At 37.4% G+C, this 17,502-nt stretch overlaps 4 protein-coding genes across 8 annotated transcripts; all 4 read right to left on the bottom strand.

Annotated features, from left to right (window-relative positions):
* Positions 1–203: 203 nt before the first annotated feature.
* LOC135588771 (uncharacterized) lies at positions 204–5,639 on the bottom strand. 4 transcript variants are annotated; one of them, XM_065081067.1, is made up of 4 exons: positions 5,504–5,639; positions 2,933–3,080; positions 1,358–1,437; positions 204–564 (listed from the first exon to the last, which is right to left on the bottom strand). In XM_065081067.1, the coding sequence occupies exons 2-4, from the start codon at positions 3,041–3,043 to the stop codon at positions 492–494; spliced, it is 264 nt and encodes an 87-aa protein (XP_064937139.1). In that variant the 5' UTR covers positions 3,044–3,080; positions 5,504–5,639; the 3' UTR covers positions 204–491. The 4 variants fall into 4 exon arrangements, with proteins under 4 accessions (XP_064937139.1, XP_064937138.1, XP_064937140.1 ...); XM_065081066.1 differs by having other exon boundaries at positions 5,443–5,595; XM_065081068.1 differs by having other exon boundaries at positions 5,451–5,588.
* Positions 5,640–6,492: 853 nt separating this feature from the next.
* Positions 6,493–10,309, bottom strand: LOC135588770 (transcription factor ILR3-like). Of its 2 annotated transcripts, XM_065081064.1 has the most exons (5): positions 9,945–10,296; positions 7,741–7,788; positions 7,569–7,643; positions 7,297–7,459; positions 6,493–7,011 (listed from the first exon to the last, which is right to left on the bottom strand). In XM_065081064.1, exons 1-5 carry the CDS (start codon positions 10,073–10,075, stop codon positions 6,748–6,750), a joined length of 681 nt encoding a protein of 226 aa, XP_064937136.1. In that variant the 5' UTR covers positions 10,076–10,296; the 3' UTR covers positions 6,493–6,747. The 2 variants fall into 2 exon arrangements, with proteins under 2 accessions (XP_064937136.1, XP_064937137.1); XM_065081065.1 differs by lacking the exon at positions 7,741–7,788 and having other exon boundaries at positions 9,945–10,309.
* Positions 10,310–11,775: 1,466 nt separating this feature from the next.
* Positions 11,776–12,177, bottom strand: LOC135680440 (classical arabinogalactan protein 9-like). The gene has a single exon (XM_065194322.1). The coding sequence runs from the start codon at positions 12,175–12,177 to the stop codon at positions 11,776–11,778; it is 402 nt and encodes a 133-aa protein (XP_065050394.1).
* Positions 12,178–13,142: 965 nt separating this feature from the next.
* Positions 13,143–15,918, bottom strand: LOC135588768 (large ribosomal subunit protein uL24c-like). The gene is made up of 4 exons (XM_065081061.1): positions 15,752–15,918; positions 14,046–14,084; positions 13,651–13,881; positions 13,143–13,502 (listed from the first exon to the last, which is right to left on the bottom strand). Exons 1-4 carry the CDS (start codon positions 15,851–15,853, stop codon positions 13,302–13,304), a joined length of 573 nt encoding a protein of 190 aa, XP_064937133.1. The 5' UTR covers positions 15,854–15,918; the 3' UTR covers positions 13,143–13,301.
* Positions 15,919–17,502: the final 1,584 nt, after the last annotated feature.

Raw genomic sequence — 17,502 nt, 5'->3', positions numbered from 1 at the left:
CCTGCTATACATGAGTTGATTTTATCTGTGAACTCGGTCATCTCCCTCGTGACTCATTCATCATGTTTGTTTCCTAATTTTGTTACAACATTTTGTTTTCCCTTTTGTATTTGCATTTGTTCCTTCCCCCCTTAAACCATTCCTAGTGTGCCAAAACAAAAAGGAGAACAAATAAGTGCAATTACATCTCCAACATAAAAATATAAGAGGCAACAAAGGGATCAAGTTTGTCCAATAATTCGCATGCCATGCCATGCCAGAACAAAGATTCCTACATGACATCGACCAATATGTTTCTAATTTGAAACAAACAAATCAAGACGACCTTGAAAACATCAACTAGAATCTTCCAACAAGTGATGAAGCAAGATTTGTTTTCCCAGTACAAAATGGATGGATCAAGGCTCGTTATTCACAATGATATAGCCTGTCAAAATTATTTCAAGTGCTAACAGAAAAAGGCTATGATTTGTAAGTTTTTATCATCCCTGCTACTCTAATTTGGCCTCTTCCTTTTTTGGTGGATCCAGTTGCAAGTAGTAGAAAGGTTCCGTTGGCTCCTCCCTGTAAATCAATAGGATAAATAAATGAAACAATACAAGCAACGTTTTAAATCTCGATCTGGTATCAATCTATCGCATCAATATAATACGGGTGTACTAGATGGTATACCAATCCATTCTATCAAAAAAATTAATGAAAAAATAATACCAATCGGCAAACACCGGTTAGTTAGTATATGGCCCCATACCATTGTTTGGAATTTCTACATAAGAAACGGGCTTTCAACTGTGAGCACTATATGAGTTTGTTTACTGAAGTCAGGCATAGAAACAGAATCAGCTTACATAGAACAGCTACTACAGTTAAAGATGATGCATCATGATCATTATTACATTATCAGGGTGAAAACACTTCTAAAAGGAATTGCGCATGATATTATTGGGTCTTCATCTGCGACGGATGATGATGCTTGATATCACACTGAATAAAAACTCATTTAATTTCTGATTAGATTTCGTGGTGTTTCCACCTTGTCATGTTACGGTCAGCTCTATGTTCGATCATTCGCTGAAGTTGAACTCTATGGACTTCAAAGTGTAATCTCGGATCATCCGAAGAAGATGCTCTTTGTTGACGGAAAAAAAGGGACAAGAGGGCATATCATGTAGAACAGAAGATATGTTGGCAGGAGAAACAGAAAATTAGCTACAAGAATGAAGTCTGAGCTATTGGCGTCACCCACGTCGGATACAAGTTGCTACCAGGCAACCAAAATAAGTGAAAGCTGAACAGTCCAAATTGGTCAAGTAAAAGCCCAAAGTATAATAAGAACAGTCCGAGAGATACACAGTACCCGGGCTTAGATCGCATGCATTGCCAGAAGAGCTTGAAAGGGCCCGGAACTTTTTTTAATGGATTTCCTTCAAACAAAGCCTGCAAAAAACATCAGGCAAGCACAATTATTGAACATTTAAGACTTTCATCCTTAAGTATATAAAACTCTAGATAGCGATGGATGATAAATTACAGACGAACAAAGGGTAAAAGGCATGAGACCAGAGTATATTACTTAATGCTAGACCAAACAACAGTTGAACATGCACTTTAACAGGATACACACACTTCAATCCTAAACACAAACACTTGACATCTAAGGCAGATCCCTCAGATCTGTCGATCTTCCGTATTTGACCATTTATACCATCAAGTGGTGAATTTAAAAGACAGAGAATATGAGCAACCTTAAAAATTCTAGGAGATTTTGGGGCAACACATTTACCAACTCATAATAATCAACAACTAGTACAGGCAGCAGCTACTTAAACTATCCAGGGATTTCAATGAGAAGTTTATATTCCTCATCAAAAAATTTCCATAAATTAAGAATAAATGGATCTACTACTGAAGAAGCATCATGAAAGATACAATAATTAAACCCAAAACTTCGAACCACAACCACAAAACTTGGTAGAATAATTATAGGATTGCCATTATAGCTATTCATGGGGGTACACCCAAGGGCCTCCACCAACAGGTCTAATGATAGCCCGTCACGTATCCATGTGCCATGTCAGCCAGCAAGGACTGCTACACGACACTATACACAACCCAAGGCACAATCGTTACACAATGTTAGTGGCCAGATGTTTACATCCTGTGGCCAACTCAACGATGATGATTAGATTCCACTATGCCATAATACCGGTTTCAAAATATAAAACAAATGACAAAACAGACATCACATCAAGAAGTTGAGAAGTTTCAAACTTTTGGCTAGTAGTGTTTTTTTATCACTTCTCAGTAAAATTTCTTCCAAATCAAACCATGCAATGTTTTTCACAAAATCGAGGGATATATCTAAGAAATACAAGCCAACAACTAATACAAGGATTAGTTATAAAAAATAAACACTCACCAAATACAATAATTTGCCATTCTAAGTAGTTCATGAAGGCCACGAATCCATCCTAGGAACAGAAGAAGTCCGACTGAACAGACCATGAGGGGACTAAATCTACTATTCAAACAAATTTTAATATGTAGGAATTTATGGTAAAGTTTCCAAGATGACAGGCTAAGAAACAGCATTGTACGTAAAATGAAACTGAAAAAGGAAACCAAAAAGATTGATTCTTACATGAAATTCATTAATGACTGCAATGTGGCAAGACACAAGCTTAAAGAGAACTATTATTTCAATCTTCTCAACTTTGTACAGCAATAGCAAATTGTATCTGTATAGCTAGACATATATATTCTGCCATCAAGATATAATTTTTGACTTCTAAAATAAAGAAAAGTAAACGTCCTACATGATCAATCAAACAAAACGAACAAGAAAGAGAAAGCTTTTGGCATGAAACCAACTATAGATCAGATGAAACAGAGTAACAGTAGCTTCTTTTGAAGATGTCAAAAAAAGGAAAACCTGGATAACATCCTCTGCACGATCATTGCATCTGTGTGCCACAGGCTGTCGTGTGTCACCTTCAGGTAAACCCCAGGGGCTTTCTCTCCTTGGCACAGGCCTAGTGCTCATTCTTTTCTCTTTGAATCAGAATCAAAATCACCTCCACCTTTTGAGTCACACAGCAGTAAAATCAACTTAATCAAATCTAGAATTTTAACAAACTAAGCACTATAGACAAGTGAACAAACAACAAGATTAATATTTTTGGTTTAAAAAAGTAGCAAATATCACATCCTTCTTTGGGAAAAGTTCCAGATACATAAGATTATTTAAACAAATCAAGCATAGAACAAGACAGATCACAGAGACAGAAAATCTTGAAACAAAGAATCAGGCAAGGATAAGGAAGGTGATTTTGTGATTTTCAACAATGAAAAATAAGAGAAGAGCCAAATAAGGTGAAAGGGAGAGACGTGTTCCTCTTCCTTGTGCCATCTCAAATCTGCAACCATTATGAAGTGCTTGCCCATTTTGCTTCTTGATGGTTTATCAGATAGTTTTCTTAAATTGGCTTGTAATAAGATAGAAATGGTCACCAATGGCTTGTCAGCTTGTCACTGTGGGGTTATCAAATCATCAAAAATGCATTTCAAGAGGAACAAAACCAAACCTATGTAACTCTTCCCACCTGGGAAGAGAACCTGGAGTTGGTCTGCCAATCCTAGATGTGCCCCAAAACAATACATGGTGCACCGCTCAGAATACAGGTTGGATGATGCTAAGTTTGCACTAGGCCTAAATGCACTCAAGCTGGAGTGCAACAAACAGACATCGAGAGCAATGTGGATGCAAGTGCAACCAATTACTTTTTTTCCAAGAAAAAGAGTAAACATATTAATCCAAAAGCGGTTACAACCTGTGCCATACAAAAGAAGTTCTATCGGTTCTGGCAGACTTTGCCAACCGATTTGCACAGTTGTTCCCCTCCCTAAACACATGGGAGAGCCTGCAGTGAGAGAAATCAGCTAAGATATGTAAAATGTCCTGAACAAGATTGGCTGCTTGCCAAGGAGGGGAAGTTTGTTTCTCCAAGATCTTAATGGCCAGTTCAGCATCTGCCTCCCTGATAATGCTCAAAACCCCTTTCCGTCTTGCATGAATCAGCCCTGCCTTCATAGCAACCAGCTTGTGGATGCAACCAATTATTATTGGCTCAATCTATTGCTAACAATGTTCCAAGGATGATGTAGATACAAAATGTTGCTGTAAATTAGACTGTTTTGGATGCAGAAGAGTCAAGTGGCCAATTGAACATCTCAAAGAAGTATTCTCAATGGTAATATTGAACTTCAAATTAATTTGTTTTTCGAACCATTATGGCCTGTTTGTCTCCAAGAAATTGGGACTTTTTAGGTAGCCAGTCATAGCATTTCTTTCCTGATAATTGACTGTAACAGTTTAGGAAGCATGCATGCCCACTCACTGATCTCCAAGTGTCGTTTGATAACTTGCTGTACACACTACCGTCTAGTTTTCTAATCCTTGTTGTCCTTTTTCTACCTTCTAACTTATTTTCTTTACTCTAATACTTTACTCGATTCCTCCAATCTATATTTTCTGTTAGCCCAAACTATCTTATCTGAATAGGAACGATCTAACAGGAGAATCAAATTACACGAACATAAACTCAAACCAAATGGGAAAGTGATAGTGATAAAAATGCAAGAGTAACCAAGAGAGAGAACTCATCGAGTCACCATCTAACTCAAACTATTTTGGAATGTGAAGCAACAAATGTAAGACTCAAACCTCAATTTCATGATCTCCGATCTTCTATAAATGTATTGAATCACCATTCAACTTAACTCTGATAACCTGAAGCAACAAATATAACGCTCAAACTCAATTTCACGATCTTTGATCTTCTATGGTTGTCTTCAAAATCTTTTGAATTAAGCTTGTGTCTTGAAACTCATTTTATCAGCTCCTGTAGTTTGACGGGTGCTAGATGCTCATTAGAAGTACCCAAACTCTTCACCAAGAAGATTAATGACCAAGCCATATTATTCTTCTTTGATAAATGATTTTCTATATAAACAACTAGTTAAAAACTGTGGCAAACCTCTCATGCCTTTCTCAACCAGCCTAAGTCCTGTACTTAATTTACTCTAGGGCAGATCAATTATCCAACAGATAAAATAAGAATCACAATTAGTAAACGCCATTACTGTAACTTACACATACCAAAAACTCACAGCAAAAATTACCACAGAAATCATGTAAAGCATGGAACCCTATGTAGATCTCCTTTATGACACGAGTCATCGATTCATCAGATAAGCCGGCAAAGTATTTGCAAGAACGTAGCAATAATTAATTAGGAAATCCATTAAACACATATTGCTTGAAACTAAATTTGACTCAAGATCATTCGGTGCCTATTTCATCATAGATCGTTGGAAACCACACATAGTATGATGCTACTAGTCTAGTAATCTTTTAGGACTGCAAACATGAAAGGAGAGTACCGGAGAACCTAAGGGAGAAGAACCAAGAAGAGAGAGAAGGATTCCGAACTCTTGCGCGCACCTGCGAGCTTCGAGATGGAGATGGAGATGGTCTTTGAGAGGGGGGCTAGGGATTTGCGGGTTTGTGTCATCCCGTAACCCAACACTGAACCGAGTCGGAGCAGGTTCAATTTACTGGACCGAGCCGAACACGTATCTCCGGTCCGGTTTAACGTAAGGATTTATTATTCCATCTGCTGCCGCCGCCATTCGTAATGACCGCGGATTGTCTTCCTTCTAGAAGAAGATGCTGTCGTCAGAAGGATCGAAGATGACGCAACTGAAGTTACGTCACTAAGTCTTATCTATTCATTATGGTCCGTTGGATTGGGGTTTGCCTCCCACAGCTGGCCGTCGTCGCCAATAAAAGGCCTACGTTTTGACAGGGTTAGAATCTCATCGCCGTAGGCCTTCGCGGCCTCGCCCACCCATCATCGGGTTCGACCTCGGCGCACCTTGGGCGGTGTGTGGCTTCTTCCCAGACCTCGTCAGCCATGGATGATCTCCCTTCCAAGGTCGCCTCCTACGGTCTCATACTCATCGTGCTTGCCCTTGCGCCCGCCATGGTCAACCCGATCGGCGACGGGCGGAGGGCTGACACTTCCGTGGCCGCTTGCCTGGGCCTGCTCTTCGTCCTCCTCCTCGGCACAGGGCTAGTGATGCTCAGCGTGTGGCTCCGCGACTCGCAAGACCCGACCGGCAACCCGCTGCTGGCCGACGCCGATCGCCCGACGGTTGGACCAGGATCCGGTGTACCAAGCGATTAAAACACCGTGACGATGACGACGACAACGACCACCAGATTACTATATATACATATAAGATAAGGTGGATATTCTACATATTAGCATATGTTGATTTGGCATTAGAAGTTTATATATGTTTGACTTTTATGTTCTTTGTCAATAGTACCTGAAAGAACTCATGACAATAGCTTCAAAAGATCGTTAGAGCATATATGAGCAGAAAATTTTTAGAGCATAAGGAACCAAGATAGACTTAGTTCACTAGTGAGCACAACAATAATACGAGCATGCAGCTCATCACATTTAACAAAGTAGCAAATGGGTCAACAATCCCCAATTTATGTGCATTTACAGGGAGATCTGCCACTTATAACTTGCGCTGATCCAAGAAAAGACATTCACTGGTTAACAACACATCATTGAAAATAGTAATCATGTTTTTAGAACTAACAACGAAATCAAGCTAGAATCCTTGGCATAACCTAGAGCCCAAAGAGTGTCGGCTTGATCAGCTATTAGCCTAGGCAGCAGGTGGATATTTATCAGCATCCTGCGATGTATCGATATCGGAAGGCGCCATGAATTGCCACATTGGGAAGCCAGGGTAACCGATGATGGGTATCATTAGCTTCTGTGCCGCAGCTTGACCTTTTGCTGTGAAGGGGGTCGCTATTACAGGTGGTGGGTGAGAAACATAGCTCGATCTGAGTTTTATTTGCTGCTCCAGACTCTCATTCTCTGCCTTCAGCTTCTGCTTCTCATCACGAAGCTCATTCTTCTCAGCCTGAAGAGCAATAAAATGTAATTAGATAACAGGTCGGCAAATCATGCTAGAAAAGAAAAAAAAAAAAATGGAACAGAAAAGTTCCATAATGCTTGAAAAAGATACCTACTTTTTTTTCCCAAAATTATTGCATTTAATTGAAGCAAATGCATCTATGTTAGCCTTCTAAATAATCTCAACATCACATAGATCTTAATCTGATACAATACAAGCACAGTCATGAGAGATGATGACACAAACTACATATATCTAACGATAGTAATACCAAAGGAAAATCTAAGCCACCTTTAATTCATTTATCTTCTCTTGGAGAATTTCATTTGACTCTTTAAGCTTTTCTGTCTCACTGCGCAGTTGAGTCAACACACGAACAGCATCACTTAGGATAGCAGATTTGTCCAATTTTGATAACTTTCCAGGTTCAAGAAGAGAGCCCAATTCCAGGAATCTTAAATCAAAAACAAAAATAAAAGCCTTGAGGTCATCTTGATGCATGAGGAAAAAGTACCATATTTAGCATCACTGCTGGTTCACACATAATAAATCAGATATCACACCTGTCATTCAACCTGTCCCTTCTCATTTTTTCTCTACAAGCTTTGGCAGGTGTACTACAGGTTTCTGACCTCTTACTGCAATAAAGCTTTCTGGTCTCAAAAACTGATCAACAAAAATGCATATGAAGTAACAATAATATCCTAAGTTTCACTTATAAGATCAAATTTCGACCGCTTTCCAGTGACTGGTTCTGTGAGGCCATTGGAGTCTGAAAAGGAGCTGTCAATCATGACAACAGGCAGAAGAAATATGCTTGTTAGAACTTTGAAAAAAAAAAAAGAATTTGAATAGAAGAATCACTGAAGATATCCAAAGAATAAAAATGCATAATATACAATACTTAAGTTAAAATCATAGAAAAATGACAAAATTTAAAAACCATAGCAGCTTCCAAATGATTCATACAAACCATAAGAATGTGATTGATGACTATGATGCAAAGTATTGATTTTTGCTGAAAGAATTATGAAGATTCTCAAAACCATTTCCACTATATTGACACCCAAGACCAAATAACGCAATGCCCTGAAGGATCTTCAGCTCCAAGGTCCTTATGGAACACATAAAATCTAGTAGTCTAAATTTACAGAAAATATGAACCATGATGATTAATCTAAGACAAGTCCTTAAGTGTGTTTACGTATGCCCCAACATACTTTTATGATTTTAAGTATCCATCTAAATCCAAATGATCCTCTCCAATATGGAATTTTCATGTCATCTTTTATGATTGTCAGTATCTGTATGAATAATTTGCCTAATTCTCATGAACCAGAGCCACTGCAGTATCCAATGGGATTTATTAGTCAGATATTCATTTGAATTTTAATAGGAATCTTTTAATGGATCATTAGTCAACAGATAGAGTGGTTATTATCATACGATGTAGAGTACGAACCCTGTGGACTATCAATGAACAATACGATTCTGAAAAGATTAAACATACATATATTGAAATTTACCCCACTAACACGATCCAGTCATAAAGCACATATCGGTTAGAAAGGGATAGATTGGACTAAATTGATGAAATGAGTCATCTCAGCTAATTAATGATAAAATGATTTGTTGGATTGCTCCTAAGCAATGTATGCATTAATTATAAAGAGCTTGCTTTAGCAATCATCACAAGATAAAGTAGGATCAAACTTATCTTGGCACAAGTCAATTCTATGACAAATCAAAGAAACTGAATTGGAAACTTGAAGTGTGAATTGGACAGAGTGGTCATGTAAGATGGCATAGTCAGCTCTAAGGTGTGGGCACAGTTTGCAAGGCAGAATCAAAGCTTTTTCCTCACTTGTTATGAGGCAATAAAAGAAAATTTTTTATGCAATTAGTTTCTTTGTCTATTTCCAATATTAAAGTATAGTGCAAACCTTAAAACATCCAACTTTTCTCTAAATTCATGCAGCATATGCATGGTTTACTCCTTCCTTAATTATGTTGTGTCCTTTTCGGAAGTTGTGGGAAATTTCTTGTTTTGAGCATATAGACTAGTAATAGCATTTGGTTGTTCTTCCCAATGGATGGACCGCCTCTGTTCTTCTAGCTCTGTTAATGTCTGCAGGTTATGCAAAGATTTTAATCAAAAACTTCACCCAGATCAGCATGGGACACTTTCAAAAAGTCCTCTGCGACCACAAATAAAATATTTCCTATTCCATGTGTTGCATAGAACATTTCCTATTCCATGAGTTTCCGAAACACCTTAACTTGGTAGCATCTGATAAATTAAATCTACACAATGAAGAGATAATACTCTCTGTGATGCATATAGTACATCTCACCACCATCCAGGAAAAAGTCAATCTAGTTTCGACTTTTCAAGTTATCCTATTTAAGGCCCATAAAATGCAATAAGTGTTATACAGTACCTAAAAGTTTTCATCTTTCTATGACCAAATTACAAGATGATCAATATGTCTTCTCACTAACTTGCATCTTGCTCAACCCCCTCTTAGATCAGTGTAGAAGAGTGAAGATTCACCGTACAAATCACTCTCTTCTATTATGTAGATACCAAATATAGATTGAAATTGAATAGGCAAAATCAACAAACCCAACATCCACATGCTACGTGATCGGTCGAAACAATATTCCCACCCTAATCCACTCCATAAGGTTTTCTTGCTACATGTATCCACAATACTACCAATGATCATAGCAACTCTCAATATCATACTATGATTCAATAAAACACTAACCTTAGAAGATCAAAAGTAACTACATGCATCAAACATTAACAGATCAAGAAAGAAGAAACAAAGCCGCAACTTTAGGAGACACCAGCTCTCCAGTTCATCCAAGAAGAGTGTTAGACAGTTCTCGACGACAACCGCAACGAGATCCCAAAGTATCGGATTCGAAATCACCTGAAGGAAATATTGAATCCCGGGGGAGCCCAGCAAAAGCCGCCGTTGACCCCCGCGAGATCGCCCTCGGAGGCGTGCATGTCGCCGATCAAGTCATCCAAGAACCAAGCAGGGTTTTCGGACGAACCCATCACCGATACTTCGTCGGAACCCTCGCGGCCGGCGCTCGTTGGCGGATTCAGGGAACGGTTCGCCGTCGGGAGATCAATGGGTTTCCCTCTCGCCTTTCTCTTTCCGCCCTTTTACCGGCCTCGAACGTTAATGAAGTAACAGAGGAATACTTTGCTTACATACTCCCAACGCAACGTCCCTCGAACCTCACCAGCCTTGTTATCGGACAACTTGCAGCGCACTGTGGAGCCCAAATGAACTCCCATCTCAGTCTGCAGCCACCGTGGGTAGCAATTCAGTACAAAATAAGAACAAGACAGATGAGAGATAAATAAATGGGGTGGACTTGTGATGATAGATAAGATTGTGAATTTTAATATACTATCATGATATTTTATTTTTCATATATAGCTGTGATTTTAGATTTGGTTTCATTGAAGAATAAAATAATATGACATTATTTTTAGAATCATTTTAATGTTCAAAGAGAACATATTATATATTATTGTAAAAATTAAAATAAAAAAATTTATATCAAATAACATATATAACGTTTATTTATAAGTGGACGATGTATCACTTATACAATAATACACTAACCAACTCAGATGTTTTAATAGAAATAAATTATATATCTTTTTAATACATTTGTGTTTTTAATGATTTAGATCATAACGATCGATCGATTATATCTATTATGTTTATTTAAAATTAAAATTCTTAGAGTTGTAAATTAAGTACTTATTTTTACTCAAACCTAATCTAAAATTTCATCCAAGGATATCCAAATCAGTCTGAAGGAAACAGTATTGCTCATCAAATTCCGAGGGATTGGGATCAGCTCATTTGTATGATAACAGTGGAGTGCTTACTATTAAAGAACAGTAGTGGAATTAGAAATTGGCATCTTGTGTTGTCTACTGACAGGGAGCAGATAAAGATTCCAAATAGGAGCAGCAACCACACATGAGTGTCAGGGAAGAACATGCAGACAAAGGCTACAGCCACTCCACTTCTCAGATACAAGGAGAAAGAAAGAGGACATGGCTGTAGCTTCATGTTCTTCTTTCTCTCTCTCTCTCTCTTCATAATATGATATTAATGGGCAAAATATGACCACTTCCAACGACAGCTCTCTCTCTCTCTCTCTCTCTCTCATCCTGCAGTGGTGTACTTGTGTTCTTCTTTGCAGGCATGAACTCTTGTGACATCTCTTTTTTCTGTGGTCTGTGTGATCCAAGCATTACTTCATGTCAGGCAACGACTCCAAGCCTCTGATGTCATCCATGGATGGTGACTCCGAAAAGAGAAATCTTATCCGGTGGTGATGAAAATAAAGAATTAAGAAAAAAGAATGATAATTGTAGTGCATTATGTTTCATTAATTAACAGTGAGCATAAAAACTTAGCCTTTTAATCCTTTTCTTGAGCCTAAATCAAAAAGTTTAAGGATAGGAAGAAAGAGGAAGAAGAGATGATCGATGTTGTGAATAATTCCCCCACATGAATCTATTCCAATCATCCCAAATTAATCTCGAGTTCCAAATGTTAAGAACAAAGAAAAGAAGATTACCTAATAGCCTTCATGAGTTCCCTTCCCCCAACCCCCCCCCCCAAAAAAAAACAAAAGAAATTGAAAGAAAATTACTATTAAATTAAGAAAAAAGAAACAAAGTAATGAAAGGTGAGTCTAAGGTGGTTCAGCGGTCTATTTGTCGTCTTATGCATGGGCCGGGCCGAGCGCTTGGTAAACCGGGCTTGGTGGGCCGAAGCTGACAAGCGGCGGTGCGGCCGTGGAACTGGCCGGCGGGGGAACGTCGGTGGCGGTGGCTGTGGGCGGCGCAGGCGGCAGGATGACGGTCGATGGCGGCGTGGTGGGCGGCGTGGGAACGTCGGTGGCAGCGGGCGGCGGAGGCGGCACGGGGATCGTGCCCGCGGGAATGGCGGCGGCGGGGAAGGGTGGGGCCGTGGAGGCGGTGGCGGTGTCGGCGGGAATGGGGTCGGGGAAGATGGGCCGGCATCCGGCGGCGGTCAACGACGATGACTGGCAAGGCTGGGCGGCGGCCTTGTGTGCCCAGCCGTGCCGGACGAGGCCGAAGCCGACGACGAGGCCCACCACCATGAGCGCCCCTACGAGGAAGAAGAAGATCTTGGTCGCTTTCCCTACGTAACACATCCTCCTTCTTGAGGTTTCAGACCATGGAAATCACAAGAAGAAGAAGAAGAAGAAGAAGAAGAAGAGAGAGAGATTAGTGAGAGAGGAGCAGTGACCAAAACAGAGGCAGTTGGCCTCCTCTCTTTATTTTGTTGTTGCTTGTGTCGGGCCACCGCTGCACGCGTTCACGTGAAGCTGAAAGCCAAGAGAGATAGAGAGCTACAGAGTAAAGGAATATAAATAAAAGGGGAAAAAGAAAAAGGAGCAGTACTGGCTGGAGACACCTTTAGACCACAAAAATCACACCTTCACTCACTTCACATGTTGGGCCCACAGGGAGGTGTAACATTGGGTGCAAAAGTATAGGTTTTTGTTGTGCATATAGGCAGATGGAGCTCAAAAGTACTGCATACATGTGAAGTTTCTTGGGAATTAGATCTGACAATGGTGCTAATTTTAGTTAGGTTTTGGCCTCAATGATAGAGAGAATGAGCCTCTTATTAAACGAGCACTACACAGAATGCTCACAAAGAAGAAGATGCAAAAGGGGGTTGAAAAGTGATGATGATGATGATGATGATGATGATGTCCTTTGTTGCTCCTATTGTCCTTTTTAAGTGGTCCTCTTACTACTTGATTAGCTGTTTTGCATTCATGTGTCGACTTATGAGAGGTTGAGTGATGGATTTGGAAGTTATGAGAGGAATCTCTCGTCTTATTTAAACATGAGATGTTGGGAGGAGAAGCCATTGTTTCTCAAACAAAACACAAATTTCTTGATACAGATAAGAGATCTTAGAATGAATCAAATATCATAAAAACATAAATGTCACAAAAAAAACACAAATTCACTACTTCAGAACATGATTACAGCATGCAAAGAGACCATATTAGAGTAAAGGTAGTGATTCCAAATTCATAGACATAACAAGTACAAAAATGAATGATTTCAATGAAAAAAAGAAGTTTCCATGACAGAGTAGAAAACATTCCGGGAGCATAACTGCTCTTGATTACAAATGGAATGCAACAACAAACTTCTAGAGAAGGGATTTAAAATGTCATACATGAAGCAACTTGATGCCTTGATGCTAACTGGATGCCTCTTCTTTCTTTTCCTTTCTTTCTTTCACAACCTTTTTCCAGTTCTCTGCGCTGTCGATTATTTCGCCAGTTTTGATGAGGTAGCGGACTCTGGTTCCGTCCTCAAGGATTTTGTGACCCACTCTGCTCGCCACTTCTTTTTCTTTAGAGTAAAGCATCACATTTGAGCTGTGGATAGGTGCTTCAATCTGTTCAGAAACAGTTCGTTGTCCAGGATAACTCAGGCTCAACACATGAGAAAGCAATGGAAGGAGTAAAGTTCAAGAGAGGAAAGCCTGATCCTGCCATTTGCTCATTCATAAACACGAATGGAAGTTCAGAAAATAGAGAGCATACCTTGACAATCTGCCCAGGTTCACCTTGTTCTCTGCTCTTCATGTGCTTTGTTTTCAGGTTCAAGCCTTTTACAATCACAGTGCTGTTATGCCTGAAAATGCGAGTAATTTCCCCAATTTTACCGTTCTCATGGCCTGTGATAAGTTTGACTGTGTCCCCTACCTTAACATGCATTTTATGCAGTATGGGAAGACTATTTGGTTTACATTCCTTGCGCTCCCAGCGTTTAAGCTGCAATAGAAGATGAAAAATATAAAGAAAGCGATAAGATCATCCACAGAATAATTCACCCAGTTCGGTGCTCATTGGTAATCTAATTTCCGATAGCTCATAAAGGAAATAGTTTAGCACGATCATCTTCAATACAGAACATGCAGAAGAACTGATGAACTAACCCTCATTACTATAGTGCATGGCTGGTCCACCGATTTAACCTGCAACAAGAAAATGCAACACACTTATGTTAATTACAAAAGATCAATAATGGGGAAACCATGCACTACAGAGATGTGAAAAAATCAAAATTAGCATCACATACAGGGCCTAGATATTCTAAAAGTAATTGAGGACTTGGACATCTCAGATATTACTTAATTCAGCTTAGTCATAAAATTTATCCAGCACAGCAGCTCAATAATCAGAACATCATACAAAGCAACATTTCATAGTTGCTGATATAATTTACAGTGGTCCTATTGTATGTTTGTTATCTACCGACTTCAGAAAATACATAATCAATATACCTTCTTATGCCTGAACCATCCATTTCTCTGAAGACAATTTGTTTCGAGTGGTACTTACTGATCACAACAGTATTGTCTCTAAAAAAGATTATGAGCCAAATTTGTATTTGTGGACATTCATAGTTGATGTTCGATGATAAATGTTAAGGTTTTTCTTCTTTCATTTTACATTTATTAAGATACATAGCTTAGCTTAAGAGTATTTTGTGAAATAATAAATAGGTAACCAAACATCATTATCAATTTTAAGGAATATGCTTGAAAATGGTAACATACAAAGAATAAGGTCAATTGATTATAAAAATCATCATCAAATTCTTCATAGCACATGCTATATGATTTGGTGATGTTTTACCTTTCTTGATATTCCAAATAGGATAATGTTTAATCATAACATGGAAAAATTGCATAAGTCCCAAGCCTTACATATCCCCTCTGCATATGTGTTAGTTTCCGGCCTAGATCAAAGAATTTGGTTTAAGCCAAGTTGAACAAATTGCAAGTGGCTATAAGGTTGAGCCAATCGTCTCAACATGGTTTAGTTGCATATGACTTAAGGCTTAGTGCAGGTAAGCAATTAGTTTTAAGCTGGATGATTGAAATGACACAAGTTTCACAGAAAGGTGCTACCTATAGGCATCCATGCCTCTCTTACTCGTAGAGGCTATTAGACATCATATGAGAAGCAAGGATATATAAGATATAAAGAAAATTGCAATTTGCAATCACTTGTCAAATTCTTGATGCCAAAATGTACATTGTGCAACTAAATCAGAGTTTCTAATTCCACATGCTTGTTCTTCTTGATCCCCTTATGCAACATTTTTGAGAAAACACAGTTTTTTGTTCCTCTCAAAATCCAAATAGTATAATTTCAACACAAACTAGCAAAAAAGATCGTTTTCTATATACGCTATAGAGTTCATTAGTAAGACCAGAAAAAAGTAAACACAAAAGAGCATTCAAATGGCTACTAAATAGCATCAACCACTAATCGCTTAAAATCCTTGTTCTGAAAAAGGAACCGGTTGCTTTAGTTCTCTGAGAAACCTCAATTCCTAGAATTAGAAAACGGAAACGTCAGAGGTCTTCTAACTCTTTGTATTTTCCTACCCCTAAAATCGAAGTCCATTGGATCCAATTTACCCTGTTGAGAGAATTCAGAAACGAAATCAAAGAATAAACAAAAGGAAGTTCTTTCCACGGTCGACAATCAAATTTATCAAGTAAAATGCCATCTAAAAGCCATCTTCTCCGCATTTTCCTCTCAGGAAGTCGGATTAAGGCACAATAACACATCAAATGAGTTCAAAAACCAAACATTTCAGAAAGTAAGGGCAGAGGGGCAGAGAGCTAACGGGCGTCGATAGGAGTGGGGGAGAGAGGCGCTGGCCCAAGAAGGAATTGGAGGAGATGGAAAGGGAAGCCATCGAGCTCTGTAGCGCCACCATCGTCGCCATCTTCGAGCGCTCTCGTCTGCACTTGGGAGTTTCGGATAAAGAGCAGAAGGGGTGAGTGGATGTCCCTCTTTAACCCCTTTTTTTTATTGATTATATATATATATATATATATATATATATATATATATATATATATATATATATATATATATATATACACACACACCCTCAACATTAAGTAATTCTCATAATTGTGCCAATATATATATATATATATATATATATATATATATATATATATATATATATATCTTTGTCACATGTTACAGTTAGTATAGTCCTAAATCGAAAGGGTGCAGACAATAACAATTGGTTTGGCTGTTTGATGAAGCAACGCAAACTTAGATTGCTACGCGAAGGATTGGAAATCCGAAAGGAGAAGGAAGAAACATGCACAAGCATCTCCAAGTTTATCACGTGTCTTAGAAGACTTTGATGCTTTTAATTTATGAAAGAGTTCCAATAAATGAATCAAAAAGATATTCCATAACTCATCGCATTATCCAATACCCGACCTGTAATATAAATATGATTCAAATGATCAGTATTAAATAATATAATGGTCTTAATGAGATATTTTTAACATGAATGTGAAAATAAATCTTTTGAATAGGGATTTAGATTTATATGGATTAACCTAAATGATTCGTAAAGAAAATGAAATAAATATAAAATTTAGTATGAAGATTTAAGAAATTTATTTATGATTGTAAATAAACTTCTAAATAACAATATATAAAGTTTCTTAACATTATTATTTTCTTTAGATTTAAGGAAAAATATTGTTGATCAATATTTATATATAAATATCATTGAAAACTAGTTTATTATATTGATCTTATTTATAGATAATAATTTACTTATTACGGTCTTAGTTTATTATAGTAAATCAAGAAAAATTTCTCCAAAAATTCTAAGATAGTTAATATGAATAAAATAATTTATGTTATTGATATTGAGATATTCAGAAATAATCTTAAAGATTGTTAAGACTATCTTACAAATGATATATTGATTAAGTCTTATAAAGATTAAATATACAGCTTGTTCAGCAAATAACAAAAATAAAAAATTTTAGACAAAACAAAAATTATAAAATAATTTTAAAAATTTTAAAAAATATATTCATTTATATATGCACAATTAGAAGTCTATTATATACTCAAGTGAGACTATATATCAATTTTGTAGTCGGAATACTAAGTATATATTAGAGTTATCCAGAAATTAAACACTAAAATACTAAAAAAATAATAAGATTTTTGAAATAAAAAGATAAAAGATTATATGCTCACATATATGAAATTTAATCAACTTAAAATAATATTTTTTAGACACTAATTATATAATTAAAGAATAATAATAATATATTATTCTATTATCAACTATAGAAATACATTTTATGACATGTTTTAAAGTTACTAATCTAGCTTTATAACCATAAAATTTTATATCAAGATTTGATGTGATCTCAGACTTAATTATCAACGCTAAAGATACTTTGTGACATACCACAATATTTTTTTTCTCTAAGAATGATAAATACTCTATTAGTTCTGTACATTAAGGTATAAAATATTTGATGATTAGAGAAAATCTAAAAATAATTAATATCAATTAAGAACTTAAATTCCATTATATTGATTGTT

The sequence above is a fragment of the Musa acuminata genome, chromosome BXJ1-8 (assembly GCF_036884655.1).
Source record: "Musa acuminata AAA Group cultivar baxijiao chromosome BXJ1-8, Cavendish_Baxijiao_AAA, whole genome shotgun sequence".
Taxonomy (NCBI): Eukaryota; Viridiplantae; Streptophyta; class Magnoliopsida; order Zingiberales; family Musaceae; genus Musa; species Musa acuminata.
Note: the sequence above shows the minus strand (reverse complement) of the source record. Positions and strands in the feature narration are given on the sequence as shown.

Bases quoted from the DNA above. Each gene is read 5' to 3' on its own strand.
- LOC135588770 (XM_065081064.1), bottom strand. From the start codon at position 10,075: ATGGGTTCGTCCGAAAACCCTGCTTGGTTCTTGGATGACTTGATCGGC. The intron at 7,789-9,944 runs GTGATTTCGAAT...CATGATTGACAG, and splicing joins GGATTCAATATTTCCTTCAG to CTCCTTTTCAGACTCCAATG. The intron at 7,644-7,740 runs GTCGAAATTTGA...GCTTTATTGCAG, and splicing joins GAACCAGTCACTGGAAAGCG to TAAGAGGTCAGAAACCTGTA.
- LOC135588771 (XM_065081067.1), bottom strand. From the start codon at position 3,043: ATGAGCACTAGGCCTGTGCCAAGGAGAGAAAGCCCCTGGGGTTTACCT. The intron at 1,438-2,932 runs GTTTTCCTTTTT...TGTTTTTTGCAG, and splicing joins GTGCAGAGGATGTTATCCAG to GCTTTGTTTGAAGGAAATCC. The intron at 565-1,357 runs GTACTGTGTATC...ATTGATTTACAG, and splicing joins TGCATGCGATCTAAGCCCGG to GGAGGAGCCAACGGAACCTT.
- LOC135588768 (XM_065081061.1), bottom strand. From the start codon at position 15,853: ATGGCGACGATGGTGGCGCTACAGAGCTCGATGGCTTCCCTTTCCATC. The intron at 14,085-15,751 runs GTTAGCTCTCTG...TTCTTGTTGCAG, and splicing joins CCCCACTCCTATCGACGCCC to GTTAAATCGGTGGACCAGCC. The intron at 13,882-14,045 runs GTTAGTTCATCA...CTTCTATTGCAG, and splicing joins CATGCACTATAGTAATGAGG to CTTAAACGCTGGGAGCGCAA.
- LOC135680440 (XM_065194322.1), bottom strand. From the start codon at position 12,177: ATGGTGGTGGGCCTCGTCGTCGGCTTCGGCCTCGTCCGGCACGGCTGG.